Below are 19171 nucleotides of genomic sequence, written 5' to 3'. Positions count from 1 at the left end.
CAAAATAATGTAGGTTTAAGTCTGCCCGCTGCAGAATCCTTCAGTGATGTCAAATATTAGGGTGTAGAGGTTCTGCCTAGAATACAGAAGCAATGTTCAGTTAATTTAAAAAAAAAATTCTAAGTCTCTTTAAGAGAGTAGAGTTGGTCTGGAACGCTGTGTGAGTAAATACTTGTCTTCCTGTTGTGACAGTTTTATACGTATTGAAACAGAAGTTTGAAAGGATTCCAGTTCTTCTACTTTCTAAAAGTTAAAGGCCACTGCAGGTGGAGAGATGCACTGCCGAAAGCCACAACTGGCAGTTTTTATGATCTTTAATGCAATTTTAAGTCAATTGATATATTTTACTATGGAGTATCAATTACTGGGCAACCAGAATGGCAAGGTAATATAAATTAATTACTCTTTCTCAATTGGAGAGTGAAATATAATCACACTTGAAAATATTCCAGACTCTGAGAGAGTCAAGTTGAATCATCTGTTTTTGTGGTTTGAGGATGGTACTAGATCAGAGCATGGGCGTGATAGGATAACAAAATAAACTTACTAGTTTTGTTCTTAATTATTTGGATTTAAATAAATTTACCCATCTGATGTGATGGGCATGTAAGTTAAAAATAGTTACCAAACTGATAAACCAGTGACAAATTATGAACTTGCCTCTCCTTCCAACCTGTCAGTGATAACACACACACACAGCATGCAGGCATTGGCTTTGGTTTCTAAGGCCTGGGATACACTGTGGGGGGGGGTTCAAACTAAGAGATGCAACTTCAGCTATGCTATTTGCTGATGGAGAAATCCCTCAGGCAGCTATTTGCGTAGCTGAAGTCGAAGTATCTTAGTTCGACTTACCTGGCTGTCCTCACGGCGGTGAGTTGACAGTGGTGGCTTCCCCGTCGACTCCGCTTACTCCTCCTGCCGAGGTGGAGTACAGGCGTCGATTCGGGGATGGATTTATCGCGTCTAGACAAGACACGATAGATCAATCAGTACCCGCCGATCCGGCGGGTAGTGAAGATGTACCCTAAGGCTTTCTAATTGCTATGCTTTTTTTCACCTATTATCTGGCAGGTGACTCCCCTGGCAACCCATCTCCCTAAATCAGGAGTATTTGAACTGAAATCATCCTTAAATTCCTTGGAAATTTACTCATTTTCAGTAACTTAGGGGGATATTAAACAAGCTTTGTAGCTTGCTTTTATCTCCTGAGTAATCTTTTAGGGTTCTTCACAATGAGTAGTTGCCACTGTTTGAAATACCTTGTGAATGCCCTGGGATTCTGCACTGATTATACCCATGCTAGTATTTACATTACAAGCAATTGATCTTGAGGCCTGTCTTCATGACTTCAATCAGCTAAAGTTTTTCTTGTCTGCAGTAGAAGGGAATGACTCAGTTACAGTAACAGAACCTCTGTGTGGGTTGTCTATCCTTAAGTATTTATAAGGTCTTGAACTTAATTCAGCAGTTTTTTCACAATGGGCCCACTGGTGCTGGCGCAGATTGGGAGTACTTATTGGGTTATATGCTCCAGACTGGCAGTCCCTCATTTATGTATTACTAAAGACAGAATCAGTTCATTAATACTATTCCAAAGAAAAGAATTTATTTTTATAGTTGCGGGTCCATGGCTCATAGGAGAAAATATCTCAGCTAAGTTCTAGCGCACAGCACCAAAGATTACTTGTCACTTTATTTTATGCAAGTTAACATTTTTATGAGCCATGTTATGGCTTATCAGAAGCCTATGAATTATTTCATCAGTGCCTCCAGATACAGGGTTGGAAAGACGAAGCCAGAATGTTTCCCTTCCTGCATTTTGCAGAGAGCCTGGGAGTGAGAAGGGGGATTCTCACGTCTGCTGTCTATCTCCTGCATAAAATGTGTACACTCATGCATCCATAGCTAAAATTAAATTTACAAGAAACCTAAACATATGAAAAGAGAATTCACAGATAATGTACTTAGTCTTAACTCTGCCCCCGGTGATGTGATGAGAAAATTGTAATCTCCAGTTACTTTATCTAATCATAACTTTAATTTAATAGTGACCACCAAAATTAGAATAATTTTATCTTAATCAGACTTGCTGTGCTAGCTTTGTACCACTTTGTTACACACATTCCACATGAAAAAGAATATTTTGGTTCAGATAAATAGCATACTACCTCCCCATGAATATCTGTTGTTCTTTGAGGAGTGTCCATGTGGTTGCTCCATTTAAGTGTCTTGATGCCCTGCGCTCGTAATCGGAGATTTGTGGTAGCAGTGCCCGGTTGGGCCACGCACGTGCTGTAGCCATCTCAGACACGCGCCCAGTGATTACATAGCAGTGCGCAGCCAACCACCCCCCAGTTCCTTCTCTACCACTTTTGGCTTGAGTCGGAGCAATCAGCAGCACCCTCTCCTACTTCAGAAAAAATGTATAGTAGATAATTCATAGTGGTAATGTTATCTTAGTTGTAGTAAGCTTCCCTATCCCCTTGCCCTACTCTAATTTCATTGGGGGAAAAAAAATTTTCCCCTTCTACCTCCCCTGTCTCTCTAGCAAGCATACGGCCTTAGCATCAAACAGGGATTACCCCATTTTTTTCTTTGAGACCAACTCAGGCATGCCAGGCTCACCTGGTTTTAAACGCTGCCTGACTTGCAGACTCTCCATACCGCTCTCTGACAGCCACACTCAGTGTGCACTTCCTCAGCAAGACACACATTACTCAAAGGTACAGAAAGCTGACAACCAAGACAAGAAAAGCCAGGGATCTCCAACTGAAGCTCCTCATGATGGAGAAATCCCTCAGGCCAGCCAGCGACCCTGAGTCCAGGTCACCCCCTGGCCAAAAGTCGCCAGTGGCAGCCTCTGACGGGCTTTGCTCCAACAACAACGGCCAAGGAGCCTACTCCTAGAAGGACTACAAAAAAGCAGTCACAGATATCTCCTCACCGAGAATCACCCAAATGAAAGCGATCTCCTACTGAAAGATCTGCCCCGGTACCTATGGCACCGAGAGCATCAGACTGCGAGGCACCAGGAACGTCTGGCACCAAGAGTTTCCGACGAGCTAAAGATCCTATGTGGGCAAGCTCTAATGCAGATTCACATACTGAAGTGAAATCTTCCAGCGTGGCACCCATGGAGCTAAAATTGATCTTGGCACTGAGCAGTACAATGGCGCCACCTGCTGTACCTGTGCTGCACAGCTATAAATCCTCGGCACCAGCAGCTTCAACTCATGCTCCTAGGCCATCCACTATGCCATCTCCAGCACCGAGCCTCACGGTACCGCAGCAATTCATGAGGCATGTGGACCTGATAGTGACCTCGGCACCTAAATCTCTTCTACTCCAAATCGAGGGCACCCCGACCAGATTGGTACCAAGCCAGCTGACTACTCCCTGCAGATCAGCCCCTCCTGTCTCCAGTGATGAGGACGAAAAGGATGATGCAGCAATACACTCCTTGCCACTCCTCACCCAAGCCATGACCATCTCATCACCAACCAAATGCAGATGTACGAGGATGGTATGGTCACCCATGGGCACCTCCCCCCATACCATTCCCACCTAACTGGTCATACTGGAATCCATGGGCAATGTATAGGGCCCAAAACCGCAGGGCCCCTAGCCCGCCTAGGTCCAGAACAACCCGGTCCCCTTCGCCAACTGTCCCGGCACCGTCAGAACCACAAGAGGAGGATACTGAGGAACTTGAGGACACAGCCGAACATAACACTTCACTGCCTACTCACTTCTCATTTTCAGACAGAACCATAATGCCACGATCCCCTACTACGAGGGATGATTTCAGATCCTTTCAGGACCTCTTCAGAAGGGTTGCTGAATCTGTAGACATTTTGTTGGCACAGCTACCAGGAGCCCAGCATAAGCTCACGGACATATTCCAGGCATCCCCATCGGCAAAGATAGCCCTGCCGATAAATGATGCTATTATGAAGCCTGAAAAAATCATCTGGCAGACTCCAGCTACTGCAGTACTCTCATGGAAGAGGTCTGACAAAAAATATGTGCCAGCAAAAGGAATTTTTATTCACACATTCCACACCAAACTCCTTAGTGTGGAGGCGGTCAATCAAAGGGGGAAACACCACTCCCAAATGATCCCATATGATAAGGATTGGAAAAGGCTAGATCTTTTCAGGCAGAAAGCTTATTCCTCCGCTACACTTCAGTTCCTCAAAGCCAATCATGCTGCCCTGCTGGCCAAATATATATATGCACAATTCTTTTACCAAAATGTCAACTTTTATTGAAAATTTACCAGTTGACAAAAAAGAACAGTACAAGGCAAATCTTTCTGAAGGGGGTCTCATCCTGAGGACGGCCCTCCAGGCTTCCTTTGTCTCTGCAGACACGGCACCATGATCCATCGTGACATCCGTGGTCATGCGCCATGCCTCGTGGCTCCGCCTCTCCGGATTCCCAAGGGAGCTCCAGGCAACAGTCGAGGACTTACCTTTGGAGGAACAGAAACTATTTTCAGACAAAACCAATTTCATTACACACTCTAAGAGACTCAAGGGCCACCTTAAAAACCCTTGACATTTATGTATCTGCAAACAAAAAGAAACAGCAGGTTTTCTAATCGGAGATTCCAGTCTACGCAATTCTCTCAGCCCCAAAGACAGTACGACCAACAGTGTACCAAAGACAAAACAGACGTCGGCAGAACCACGATCAACTTTTGATGTTTCAACGGTCCATCTCTAAACAGTCATTTTGAAGGTGTGGTCGAGGGCACGAGACTTCCACACTCTGAATCTGGAACCAGAAACCGTCCCCCACCCGTTCGGAGACCATTTGTCACCATACTGCCCAGTCTGGAACACCATCGCAACAGACAAATGGGTTTTTGAGATTATCCAGAAGGGCTACTCCATCCCTTTATTTCTCTCCTACCTATCCACTCTCCTTCCCCGTCCCTCTTAAGGGACCCCTCTCACAAGCACCTGTTACAACAGGAAAAAACCACCTCGTACAATTAGGTGCCGTCGAACCCATACCATTATAGGTTTTGATTCACATTACTTTCTAACTCAGAAAGACCAGCAGATGGAGACCCATGCTGGATTAACGAAAATTCAACAAATTTGTGAGAACACGACATTTTCACAATGGTGACTCTAACCACAATAATTCTGGCATTAGAGAAAGGAGATTGGCTCTCAGCCCTTGACCTTCAGGGTGATTTTTCTCATATCACCATCCATCCGTCACACAGAAGATTCTTGAGATTCACCCTAGGGAAACAGCATTTCCAATAGAGTGCTACCCTTCAGCCTTTCCACTGCCCCAAGGGTTTTTTCAAAAGTCCTCACTGTCGTTACAGCTCGTCTCCTCAGACAAGGAGTGATATTTCCATACTTAGATGACTGCCTTATAAGGGCACGAATGCAACAAGAAGCAATAAAGGCCACTGAGAGCATGATAACCTAGGGTTCACGGACCTAGGGTTGCAAATGAATGTACAAAAGTCCACACTGGTTCCTGTCCAAAAGTTGGAATTCATAGGAGCCTACCTCGAGTGTCTTACAGCAACAGCAATATTACCCCAATAATGCTTCCTCGCTCTAGTCAGCCTAATTTCAGTGGTGATGTGCAGCCCACGAACATCCGCTCGAACATGCTTACAACTCTTGGGACATAGCTCAGCGACAATGTTTGTTGTAAAACATTCCAGAATCCACCTGAGATGCTTGCAGGCCTGGCTTTGAACAGTGTATATATACCGCACAGACACTCTCAACAGACTCCTCACAGTGCCATGCAGAGTAAAAGTGGTGGACATAACCAAAGAACATCTGTGCAAGAACCAAAGTGGTTAACATGGTGGGCACAACCAAAGAACGTCTGATCAAGAGTCCCTTTCCAACAAAGAACTCCAACCACAACAATCACGACAGACATTTCACGACAAACATTTCCCTAAAAGGTTGTGGGGCACATCTACTCAACAATATTATCCAAGGCCACTGGTCCCCAGCAGAGTCCAACCTGCACATAAATTTACTAGAGCTATGGGCTGTCTGAAATGCATGCGACAACTTTCTCCCTCTAATCAAGAACAATGCCATCAAGATCCTGATGGACAATATATCATGCATGTTTTATATAAGCTACCAAGAGAGAGCACAATCATACTCCCTATGTACAGAGGCAATACGCCTTTGGAATTGGTGCATTACCAACAACATAGAGATATCGGCATCCTATCTGCTAGAATGTCGGAATACAACAGCGGATCTACTAAGCAGGGATTTCTCACAAACCCACGAGTGGGAGATGGATCCTGGAATTCTCAAATTGATATTCAAACTATGGGGATTCCCCACCATAGACCTATTTGCAACAGCTCAGAATACCAAATGCCCACAATATTTCTCCAGAGCAGAATTGGGACACCACTTCCTAGGCAACACTCTCCTCATAAAATGGTGCCACTGATGTATGCATTTCCTCCGACTCCACTCCTAAGCCAAGTCATTCACAAGATCAGGCAGGACTATTCCAGGGTCATTCTCATTATGCCCACGTGGCCCAGACAAACATGGTTCCCATACCTGCGTCAGATGGCAGTGAAACTGCCTCGAACCCTTCCCTTGGTACCTCCCCTATCCCAGGATGCAGGACGCATCCGTCACCCCACCCTTGCAGTACTCCACCTCAAGGCCTGGTTACTCCATGGCTGACTGGGGTCGAGAGTAGGGATGTAATGTTAACTGGTTAACTGGTAAGCATTAGCCTGGCCAGCCCTGTTAACCATTTAAAAAAATATATTTTTAATTGTTTAAACAGTTAACTTTTTAAACAGTAATTACATTCCTGTTCAAGAGGGCCTTTTCTGAGGAAGTAAAAGATATATTACTGAACAATCGAAGATTAAGCGCAAGAAAGACATATCCATAAGTGGAAACGATTCTGCACCTGGTTCCAAGGCAAACAGATCTTCTTACCACAGTCATCCCCCCTACCGAGGATTCTCGACTATTTATTAGGACTTAAAAAATTGGGGCTATCCACAAGCTCCATCGGAGTACACTTGGCTGCTATTACCTCCTTCCACCACAAGGTGGACGGGGTCACTGTTTGCTCGCCCAACAATTAAACACTTCCTTAAAGGCATTGAAAATTCTTATCCCATACTAAGAAACCTTACCACCTATGTGGGACCTCAACCTTGTTCTTGAGGACTCATGGGAAAACCATTTGAAACCTTTGCAACTTGTTCTTTGTTGCACTTATCCATGAAGGTGGCCTTCTGCATTGCCATCACGTCCGCAAGACGAGTGGGAGAATTAGGTCCCCTAATGGCGCACCTGCCTTGTACAACATTCTTTAAGGGATAAAGTAATCCTGCAGCCACATCCTAAATTCATACCCACGGTTGCCTTCCCCTTTCATTTAAATCAACCCATTTACTTACCTGTATTTTTTTTCTGAAGCCACATATGGACGAGAGGAAGGCCTCCCTCCCGTCCACATGTGGCTTTGGAAAAAATACAGGCGACTGTGGGTATGAACTTAGGATGTTCTCAAAGCATTAGCTTTCTACATTGAAAGAACAAAAACATTTAGAAAATCACCTAGAGTATTCGTTTCCATAACAGAAACATTTGATGGGTCAAATCATCTCAAAACAGAGACTATCCAAATGAATATCTGGGTGTATCTATTTGTACTACCAAAACAACAATCTACAACCTCCACCGGGAGTTTGCACACACTCCATCAGACCGTTGGCAGCATCTGTGGCCTACCACTGACATTTACAGATCAGCTCCCTGGGCATCAGTCCATACTTTCACTAAACACTATGCTTTAGAACAACAGTCAGCATCAGATGCTCACTTTGGACTTAGTCTTATCCACTATCAATAGATCGACTCGGAAGCCCCTCCCCTCCACTGAGAGGCACTACTCAACAGTCACCTAAAGTGAAGCACCCACAGGGACACTCCTCAGAGAAAAAGAGAAGGTTCACTACCCTCCCATCTCCCATCTACTTTGGAGTTTCAGGCCGATTCTCTGAGGTAGAGAAGGAACGGGGAGGGTTGGTTGCACACGGTTATGTAACCACTCGGTGCGGTGCGAGAGTGCTATGGTGCATGTGCAGCCCAACCGGGTACTGCTACCACAAATATCCGATTACAAGCGCAGGGCATCAAGACACCTAATGTGGAGCACCCACAGGGACATCTATCTTGAAGAACCTCAGTTACTGCCCAAGGTGAGTAACCTTCTCTTCCTGTGAAATTCTAAGGGACCTTAGCATATCTCTGAATTTGCCTATGAATATGTACCTAAAGCCCTTAAAAACCGTCCTTGTTACAAAAATAATACATCATACAAAATAGTTATAAAAGATACAGAAGGGAAGATGGGAGGCTTATGTTTGTTACAACTACAGAATTAAGGTATTTTAACTTGCCCGTAAATGTCAGTGTTCTCAAATGCTGGAATTATTGTGTTCAGCTTCATAACTGAATTTCCTAAGCTTCTAACAAATGATTGTTTAAACTATTCGTGTTTTTGAAAAGTAATGAACATTCAGACCACTGGTGGTATGCCTGCAGTCCTAACTTCACCTTAATGAAGATTTTTTTTATTTGTTCACCTTTTACAAATTACTTTATAGGATCCAGGAGAAATAAGTGCCATTTTATGCACAGATTGGTTGGGCTTATGTTTTAAAGTGCTTAAATGGTTTCTTTCCTGAGGTGGTAGATTAAAAGAACCTTGCACCTAGAAGCTGGTACTGTATGGAAAAACATTGTTTATATTGAGTTTGAGGGAAGATAAGATGGCTGAAAAGTTTTGCTAATTGATTTTTTAACATGGTTCAGAAAGTATGATCTAAAAACATGGCTTTATGATGCACACTACCGAAATGTAACTCCGTCTAGAATTTACTTATCCCAACTACAGAACTTACTTGCCCACCTTTATTGTGATAACTGTTAATGGACAAAATGAGATATGAATTTACTTTTCCCCTCCAAGATAAAATTACTATCCTTGGATGAGTGGAATATTGTAAGGCTAAGTTTACTATAGGTACAAGTAAATAAGTATGTTTTTACTGCTGTTAATATAGGTGATATGTCAGTTGTTTATGAAATTTAGAATTTAATGAGTGTCCCCATTATGAAGGGTGTTCTTCATATATTTTGTAGTCATGCTTTAATATTTATTACTAGGATCACTGTAATTATGTAAATATCATTGCAAGGATTTACAGAATATATACTTGCTTTTCAGGGAATGGTACCATTTGTATTTGTGGGAACCAAGGACAGCATCACTAACGCAACTGTGCTTTTAGATTATCACCTAAATTATTTAAAGGTGAGGAAAATTATATTACACTACTTCAAAGCTTTTGTAATAATTGACAAGGAAATTTAACAATTAAAAAGGATCTTAAGTGCTTGAACATGAGATGAAAAAAGTCTTAAACCTTTAGGGTTCCTAGTAAAGATGATTTAAAAATATAGTAAAGATGTTTTAAAAACTGTTTCTCTCTATATATATCATGAGGGACTACATAACCGCAGAAAATTGCTCCTTTAATTTTAATAGCTATGTTGCAGCTGATACAGGAGCAGAAGACAGATACTACCTCTCCTTCATACACAAGTGTTTTGCCAAATGTGCCTGCTATTTTGTAAAGTTAACCAGGATTGTTTGTGGAAGAGGAAGGTAGGGAGACAAATTAGAAGGGATGAAGAGAATGAGAGATGGCTGTAATTTCTGGGTAAAATCACCTAGATCGATCAGTCCTTCAGCCCTCATGTAGATTGCACCGATCACAACACATCTTCCATTCTTCTCTTGGCCTTCCTTCTCCATGTGTGACCATGCCTTTTCATGATAAAATCTTATCTCTTTGGAGGTCGGCCAAGTGGTTGTTTCAGTTCCTGTGGGTACTACTCAGCTGCAGTCCATTGATTGTCAGTGAGCCTAGCTACATGCCTGGCCCATCGCATTTTATTACACCTGCTTTCCATAACAGCCTCCTGCACTCAGCTCTGCTGTCTGATCACTTCATTAGAGACTCCATCGCAGATGGAAATCCCCAGAATTCTTCTTTCCATTGCCCTCTCCGTGACAGACAGTTGTTGTTGTTCTGTCTTTGTCAGTGCCCATGTTTCACTGCCGTACAACATTGCCAGCAGTATGGTTGAGTTGAAGAGGTTGGCGCATGTTGCCTTACTGATTTTTTCCTTGGAGGACATCCTCGATAGAATTCAGTGCGTACCAACCAGCTCTCTTCCTTCGCGAGAGTTCGCCTTCCTGATTGTGGTGCATGTTAATTTCTCGGCCCAGATAGACATTGCTCAACTTCTTCTAATTTGTTCTCCCTTGACTATTATTTGGGCCTTTTGGCAAGGCATCAGACTTCATAAATTTCATTTTAAAGCGGTTCATTTTCAGTCCGCTATGGCTGCTTTTTGTGTCGAGTTCTTGCAGCATGTTTTGTAGTTTGATAGTGTTTCCGTCAATCAAGACGATATCGTCTATGAATCTGAGGTGTTTTAACTGCTCTCCTTTGATGCTGATTCCACCATTCCAGTTCATTCACCTCATTACCATTTTGAGGCAGGCTGTGAAGAGTTTTGGTAAAACCATGTCTCCTGGCTTCACAACTTTTTTGGCTGGGATTTGCGACGGGAGTATCAAACTGACTTATAGCTGTAGTGCAGTGACAGTTTGCTTCCTTTAGTAGTTTGAAATAGTTTGTGTCAATGCCGTGCTCTGCAAGAGCTTTCAGCACTGCACTGATCTCTACACTGTCGAATGCTTTTTCATAGTCAACGAAGGAAATACATAGAAGGCATTCGTATTCCCTTGAGCGCTCCACTAGCTGGTTTATAGTGAATACATGGTCCATTGTGCCGAAATTCCTTCAGAAACCTGCCTGCTCTCTCGGCTGCTGCTTGTCCAGACTCTGTAAGAGTCAGTTTGCTATTGTTTTGGTGAACAGTGTGTAGACACGTGAGAGCAGGCATATGGGACAATAGTTCTTCAGATCTTCACAATCGCCCTTCTTGTACAGCTAAATGGTGTTGGACTCCCTGCAGCTAGATGGTACCCTCTGCATTTCCAAGTAACAGTTAAACCTCTGAGCAAGGGCTTCTCAGAGGTCTTGGCCTCCAGCTCTTATCATTTTGGTTGTCAGTCCGTCTTTTTCTGGAGTTTTTCCTTCCTTCATTTGGTAAACTGCATGTCGAACTTCGCTGATGAGGACTGGGAGTACGTGCTCGTTGGTCTGTTGAAGTGTTAGTAGTGGGACATTTTATTTGAGATGCAGACAGCTGGGTGCAGAAATCTTTGCAGACCGCTTCCATCCCTGTTCTGTTGATTACTGCTTTTCCATCCTTGTTCTTCAGCACCGTTATTGTCGACCTGTACAGCATCAATTCCCGATCTCCAGCCATCTTGGAGAGCCTTTCATGTTCGTACTTCTTGAAGTCCCTCCTGTAGTCATCTTCTCATCAGCTTGCAGAGAAGGGAGTACTCAAGTTTGTCACTATCATCTTGCTTCATATTCCTCTGCTTCTGTAGCAAGTTCCTCATTTCTTCTGAGATTTTTCCCTTCACTCTTTTCAGTCTTTCTTTCTCGGCTAATTTCACACGTGGCCTCAACTTATCAGCGAAGTTTTTATTGTCCTCGTCGTATTTATATAAGACTCAAGTCTTCCTTGGAAATGTTTGCTTTCAGGATTGCCTAGTCTCTGATTTGCCATCTGTAGCGCTTTCTTCTCCACCTTTTCATTGAAGTTGAGCCTCGCTCTCAGCAAACGATGGTCACTGCCGGTGTTGAACGATGGCACTACTTGAGATGTCTTGTACAATTCACTGCTTATCAATCAGAATATAGTCGATCTCATTCTTGTTCTTTGCAGTGGGTGCGATCCATGTCCACCACTACTTGGCCTTCTTAAACCATGTGTTACCGATGAACATTTCTTTGGTCTCTGGCAAAGTTGCCAGTCGTTCTCCTCATGGATTCCTTTCACCAATGCCATATCTTCCAATGAACTTTTCGCCTTCTTTCCCTCTTCCAACCGTGGCATTGAAGTATCCCATCACAATCATATACATGAATTTTTTAGTGAGAGTTTCCTCGAGCTCCTGAAAGAATTCTTTCTCATCATCATCTTCACTTGTGCTTGTGGGAGATCTGGATAATCATGAGGGTGCTGTTCTTCCTCAGTTGGAGGTGTAGCACTCCAATGCATGATTACTTGAACTTGCAGGAGGAGATTTTTGAAGACCATTCCTTGTTGACGATCAAACCAATTCCTTCTAGCGGTTCTCATGCCTTCTCCTTTTCCCAACATGATGGAACTTCCGTCTTTCCACTTCGCTTCCATCTCCTTTCTTCGTTGTGTTTCGCAGAGACCAAGGATGTCGCAGGCTGTCCTTGCCGCTGCCTCCTCCGTTAGATGGTTGATCAAGTCCATTTCTTGTCAGTGTCCTGCAGTTGTAGGTACACACTGAGAGAGCAGTCTTTTTTTTTTTTTTTTTTTGGCCCCTCAGACTCTTAGCAGCCCCTAGTCGATAGAACTCCACTCTGCAACCGTGGAATGCATTGAGGGACACCCAAAGAACTGGGGCACATTTATTCGTGTTGTTTTAGCCATTTCTTCAACCACTTGCTGGCTATGCTGTCAGTGGCACATTTACCTCCTCAAAATCTTACTGCAAAATCCTACCACAGTGCCTCAAAGCAGCACAGCAGTGACCCTGGCTTGTCTGACAGGAGTGGATGAACAGCATGCATAATCATATCTTTAAATCATCTAAGTAGTGGTGTCTGAGCTTCTGGTTGTGACTGCCTTGTGCTCCCCATATTTCTGGAGCCTGGTACAGAAAAAATAAGAACCCCTGAACTAAAGGAAGCACATGCCTCACTTCCTCTGCCTTTGAATAGGTTGTTTGACTCTTAAACTTAAATGTGAAATAGTTAGGGCCAGAAAGAAAAAGCAGCAGCCTTGCAGACTTTTCTAGCAACAACTAATTTTGAAAAAGTAAGGTATTTCTAGTATGTTGACTTGAAGGTTACTGATCTCTGTTTTTCAGGAGTGAGTTTATAAACAAAAAATACACACCTCTTTCATGGCATGTTGCTCTGTAGTTCATTTTCAAAAACTGGAAAACATTTCTAATTTCCACATTTGGGTAGTAATTTAATAGCAGTTATGTGACAAATTGTTTATTTTATATAGGAGGTAGACCAGCTACGTTTGGAAAGATTGCAGATCGATGAACAGCTCCGACAGATTGGAGCTACTTCTAGACCACCACCAAATCGTACTGACAAGGAAAAAGGATATATGACTGATGATGGTCCAGGACTTGGACGAGGCAGTCGACCCTACAGAAACAGAGGGCACAGCAGACGTGGTCCAGGCTATGCTTCAGGTAGTTACTACCAGTATGTCTATAATTTAAGATTGGTCTTCTGGACACTGACTTTGTTGTCATAATTTTCTGAAATTGTAATCTAGTAAAACATAGGGCTTGAGCACTGGATGTTTCAGGGGATTAGTAGTGGAGCTTTTAAAATTAGATTAAAATTGTTATTCATCAAGAGTACTATTTATAGGAAGGCTGCCCAATGTCCTACTTGGAAAAAACATGTAGTTATTGTTCAGTGATTACCAAACTTGTATATGTTATCTATCTTAATATGTTGAAGGATGGTAATAGAAAAGAAGCCATTAAATGGACTGAAGTACTGAAAACAGAACCCTTTTGAAGTAAAATGTAAACTTTAAGATTTTACAGGTAACTAAAAAAACTGTAATTCATCATCATGCTCATTTGCTTGTATGTTTTTCCTATCCCTAACCTTTCAATGTGTCCTTTAGATTGTAAACTTTCCAGGGCAGGAACTGTCTTTGCATTTGTACAGCACCCAGGATAATGAGATTCCAGATCTCATTTTGGGCTTTGGGCACTACCATAAAATAAATATTAATCAGATTAGGTATCAAATTTGTGCTTATCTGAAGAAGCGCATGCAGTTGTTTTCTTCAGATTGTTTAAGATCAAATGTGCCACTGAATGGAACTTTTGTGTGTTCAGTGGAAAAGTGTAATCTTCAAAGTGGAACTAGAATGATACTTAAAGCTCACATGCCACATCTCCCAGCAGCTCTTTAATATCTTGTTCATTCAAAAGCAATCTGTTCATTTCATACCCAGAAAATAGTATAGATCAATTGGTGATTATGGCATAATAACTGAAAGGCAAAGACTTGAACTTGATAAGACCATTGCAGCCTTCTTTTATACTAACATCTTCAGTGGAGCACAGAATTAACTTTTAAAATCATTTACTGAAGCACTTTGCCCTGGTTAATACTACGCTAGACTGATATGCTCACCGGTCCACTATTAAAAGCTGCGAGTGAAGAAATAAAAGGGGGTAGATAAATAAAAGAATCAACCTTGACACTAGTGCAAAAGGTTAGTTAACATGATAAATGACCTGATGATAGCTACAAGCATCATACAACGAAAATTTTTTTCCTACTTAATATTGATTGTTCACCTGAAAAGAAAACTGCAGAATATTATTCCCAGTAGCTGAAGATTCTATGAAGAATGCAAGTAAAAGTGTAACACAGGTCTTTGCCATTTACTTGGACAGTTAACAGAAAATGAAAAAGATAAGAACTTCTGAGGTGAAATCATTCCAAACGTTTGGTATATGGAAGTTCAGTATGCTCTTTAAAAGCCCTTGAGAAAGAAGATATTCCGTATCTTCAGCCTCATAATTAGTTGATTGAAAAAGGGGGGATTAATGTCGCCGTTTCCCAGTGACACTTGCTTCCATGAATAGGTACCTACATTTATAAAAGCAACAGAAGGGAAAGTTTAGCATGATTAGATGGATTCCAGGCTGGTGGCTGCTGGTTGTAGTCTCTGTAGAAGTTTGGCTTGATCTCATTAAAGAACTGTAACCTCACAGAGATTTTTATCTATATCTATATATCTAGAACTATCTAGATATATAGAGGGGTGTGTGTATGTATGTATGTATGTACATATGTATAACCACTTTTCTACTAGAACTTTACAGTTGCTTAACCAGCATTTCAGATTCTAAATGCAAATGAAGATCACATATTGAACCCAGAACAGGAAGAGGCAGAACATATGACCTGGACAGCTATCTAGAGTTTGTTCCTTCTCTTGTAGCATTTAGAATCCAAGATCTGAGATTTCTGCTCCGAGTCTGTTTTTGAAGAAGGCTGTCTGTTTACCTCAAAATGGCAGAAAAGTGAAAGTACAGTCATGGAAGATGGGAGAGTTTAATTCAGAATTTTGTCAGTTTTTTAAACTGACCTCCATTTCTGTCCAACCATAAAGCATTAGTCATGTGTGTTCTTAGCACATTTGAGATGGTTTGGTCAAAATTGCATAATATGCTAGGTAATGAAAAACAGCAAATAGGTTGATAAAAGCATATTATCCAAAATTTAACTAGCAGTACTCTATGTTGCTATTGTGTTAAGAATTACAGACTTTTCACTTTGGATGATTTGTGCTTTTTTTCAGTTTAAAGCATAAATACGCTAGTGAAGTGAATTATATACTTTGTGTTTCATTTAGTAATACCTTCCAGGCTTGGAGTGGGGAGGTTCTTTGGGTTTCTTTTACTATTTTGTGGGTGGGGAGGATACAAGCCAGTGTTTGGGGGGTTGGAAAAAATAACAGCAAACTTGATTAAGAAACTCATTTTAGTCCTTGACCCACTTCTGCTTCCCACATCAGGCCACCACACACGGTCTTCTTTTTACTTTCTCCATTCAGGGCTTAATAGGCCAAGAAGTTCAAAAATAGGAATCTAAAGGTAGACTCCTAAAACCCACACCTAAAAAAATGATCTGATACTTAGACGTGCAGTGCACCTATCAGCTCCAACTGAAATCAAGTTCATTTTAAATGAAGGATGTCCTGGCAGGGACAAATTGAAGTGGATTTATGGAATTTCCACCCATCCACTAACTTGAGTCTTTATTCAGCAGTAATATGCTTTTCGTCAAGTTTTGAAAATCTAGCTTCAGTGGTACAATATCAGGTAAAAAGTGAATGAGCTAGTTTTTAGTTATTTCTCCAAAGTTCTACATTTCAAGGTCACTTTTAATATGGCTATTGCAGTGTGCCACTGATCTTCACTGGAGTATATTATATATATTATGAATATAACATACAGAATAATGAGACCCCAAAAACCTTTTGATAAGAATGAGTGCTGTATTCAAACTTGGCTTTGTCTATTCAGAGTATGATCTTTAATTTTGAACTTCATAAGTTTACCATTAACGACAATTGAATTTAATTATCCCTGCCCGGTGGGTAGATATACAACATGACTTGCCCCTGGGAACTGGAGGATTTTCTTCTGAGGTTGACATTCATGTTACCTAAGTGAATTGGTACATAAACTCTGTAACTAAGAGCTTTATTTCTGTCAACCATGTTCTACTGATGATGGAACAAGAATTTTAAGTTCACTCCTAAAAGGAAGCTTGTTGCAGTGTTGGTTGATTTTTCTACAATAGTCCATTAATGAAAATAGACAATGACTTTTTTTTAACTCTTGATAGGAACTAACTCTGAAGCATCGAATGCTTCTGAAACAGAATCTGATCACAGAGATGAGCTTAGTGATTGGTCGTTAGCCCCAGCAGAAGAAGAACGAGACAATTACCTTCGCAGAGGAGATGGACGAAGACGTGGAGGTGGCGCACGAGGCCAAGGCGGGCGGGGTCGTGGAGGTTTCAAAGGTAAATTGACTTCAGTGGGATTTGGATCAGGCCTTTTATGAGTCAATCAGTGTTTGTCCTACTCTTGGCCATATAACACTAATACAGTACTCTTGCAGAAATACGCCCATCTTTTCTTCTTATATCCGTGTATGACTAAAACTTAGTGTTGTAATTTATATATGCAGTAGGAAAGAATTAGCAGGAGTAAAGTGGGAGAAGCAAGCTTGAAGTCTAAACTTAACTCAAATTCTCACTTTTAAATAATATTTGATATATTTAGCACTCTGGTGATGTACCATAACTTACATAATTATGAAGTCTTCAGAATAGAGGTTTTCTTATTTCTTTTCCCTAGGCTACTTTTTGTTTACTTTGACATATCAAGATCAGGGAATCGTGCCACATATGATATTTTTGGGAACAATAAAGCTGAGCTTGGAAAATAAATAAGCTGTCAGTAGAAAACTTTAAATAGGTAATACCCTACAAAAATTGATTCTTCATCTTTCTCATTCTGTGGATCACTTTCCCAATCCACAGGATGGTTTTGTTCCATTATACAGACCTCCACAAAAGATTCTGTGAACCAGCGATGGGCCATAGTTTGTGAACTTCTGCTCTACTTTATCTAATCATTAAGAATATTTTTGATGCTATTTAGCTTTAACGTAACTCCATGTTAACTGTGTACTTTTAACTGCTTAGAGAAAAATCAGGGGAAAAAATTTACAAAATTAGTTCTGAGAAGCAACTTTGTTGAATATTGCGTCCTCTTTATAGGAAATGATGAACAGTCACGAACAGATAACCGTCAACGTAATTCAAGAGATTCTAAAGGGAGAACAGCAGATGGATCTCTTCAGGTAAATTTTCTTCCTTTGTTTGTTTAAAACCTGCTGCCTATTACTTTCATTGTGTGACCCCTGGTTATGTGAAGGGGTAAATAACACTTGCCCATTTGCTTTTTCCACATCATTCATGATTTTATAGACCTCTATCAAATCCTCCCACAGTCATCTCTTTTCCAAGCTGAATAGTCAGTCTTTTTAATCTCTACTCATATGGAAGCTGTTCCATACTCCCTTAGTCATGTTTGTTGCCCTTCTCTGTACCATTTCCAATATATCTTTTTTGAGATGGGTGCACAGAACCACTCTCCGTATTTAAGGTGTGGGATTTATATAGTGGCATTATAATATTCACTGTTGTCTTCTCTCTTTTTCCTAATGGTTCCTAACATTGTTAGCTTTTTTTGACGGAGACTGCACATTGAGTGGATGTTTTTAGAGAACTATTTACAATGACATCAAGATTTCTTGAGTGGTAAGTTAGTGTAGACCCCATAATTTTGTATGTACGGTTGGATTTGTTTTCCAATGTGCATTACTTTGCATTTATCGACACTGAATTTCATCTTCTATTTTCTTGCCCAGTCACCCAGTTTTGTGAGATCCCTTTGTAATGCTTGGCTTTGGATTTAACTATCCTGAGTAATTTTGTATAGTCTGCAAACTTTGCCACCACACTTTTTTATCCCTTTTTCAAGATCATTTATGAATATGTTGAACAATGCTGGTCCCAGTACAGATCTTTGGAGTACCCCAGTATTTACTCTCTCCACTGTGAAAACTGACCATTTATTCCTCTCCATTGTTTCCTGTATTTTAACTAGTTACTGATCCATGAGAGGACCTTCCCTCTTATACCATGACTGCTTAGTTTGCTTAAGAGCCTTTGGTGAGGACCTTGTCAAAGGCTTTCTGACAGTCCAAGTACACTATGTCCACTCGATCACCCATGTACACATGTTTGACCCCCTCTGAGAATTCTAATAGGTTGGTGAAGCATGATTTCCCTTTACAAAAGTCATGTTGACTCTTCCTCAACAAATCGTGTTCATCTGTCTGATAATTCTGTTCCTTGCTACAGTTTCAACCAATTTGCCTGGTACTGAAGTTACGCTTACTGGCCTGTAATTGCTAGGATCGCCTTTTTTAAAAATTGGTGTCTCGTTAGCTATCCTCCTGTCATCTGATAAAGAAGCTGATTTAAATAATAGGTAACATACCACAATTAGTAGTTCTGCAATTTCATATTTGAGTTCCTTCAGAACTCATGAGTGAATACCATCTGGTCCTGGTGACTTATTACTATTGAATTTATCACTTTGTTCCAAAACCACCTGTGTGGAAACCTCAATCTGGGTGAGTTCCTCAGATTTGTCACCTAAAAGGAATGGCTGAGGGAATCTCCCTCACCGCTTTTGCAGTGAAGACCGATACAAAGAATTCATTTAGGTTCTCCGCAATGGCTTTGTCTTCCTTGAGTGCTCCTTTAGCACCTCGATCATCCAGTGGCCCCACT

The 19171-nt window shown here is 41.4% G+C and overlaps 1 protein-coding gene across 3 annotated transcripts in view; it reads left to right on the top strand.

The window, feature by feature from the left end:
* FMR1 (fragile X messenger ribonucleoprotein 1) overlaps positions 1–19171 on the top strand; it is a 59379-nt gene that overhangs the window by 30953 nt on the left and 9255 nt on the right. For all 3 annotated transcript variants that reach the window (XM_073358397.2, XM_073358396.2, XM_073358398.1), the window contains 4 exons: positions 9280–9366; positions 13254–13449; positions 16646–16825; positions 17588–17670. In XM_073358397.2, coding sequence (XP_073214498.1) covers positions 9280–9366; positions 13254–13449; positions 16646–16825; positions 17588–17670 — 546 coding nt within the window. The remainder of the gene's footprint in view (positions 1–9279; positions 9367–13253; positions 13450–16645; positions 16826–17587; positions 17671–19171) is intronic.

Source organism: Lepidochelys kempii, chromosome 9 (assembly GCF_965140285.1).
Source record: "Lepidochelys kempii isolate rLepKem1 chromosome 9, rLepKem1.hap1, whole genome shotgun sequence".
Taxonomy (NCBI): Eukaryota; Metazoa; Chordata; order Testudines; family Cheloniidae; genus Lepidochelys; species Lepidochelys kempii.
The sequence above is the reverse complement of the archived record's forward strand: the minus strand, read 5'-3'. Positions and strand labels throughout refer to the sequence as shown.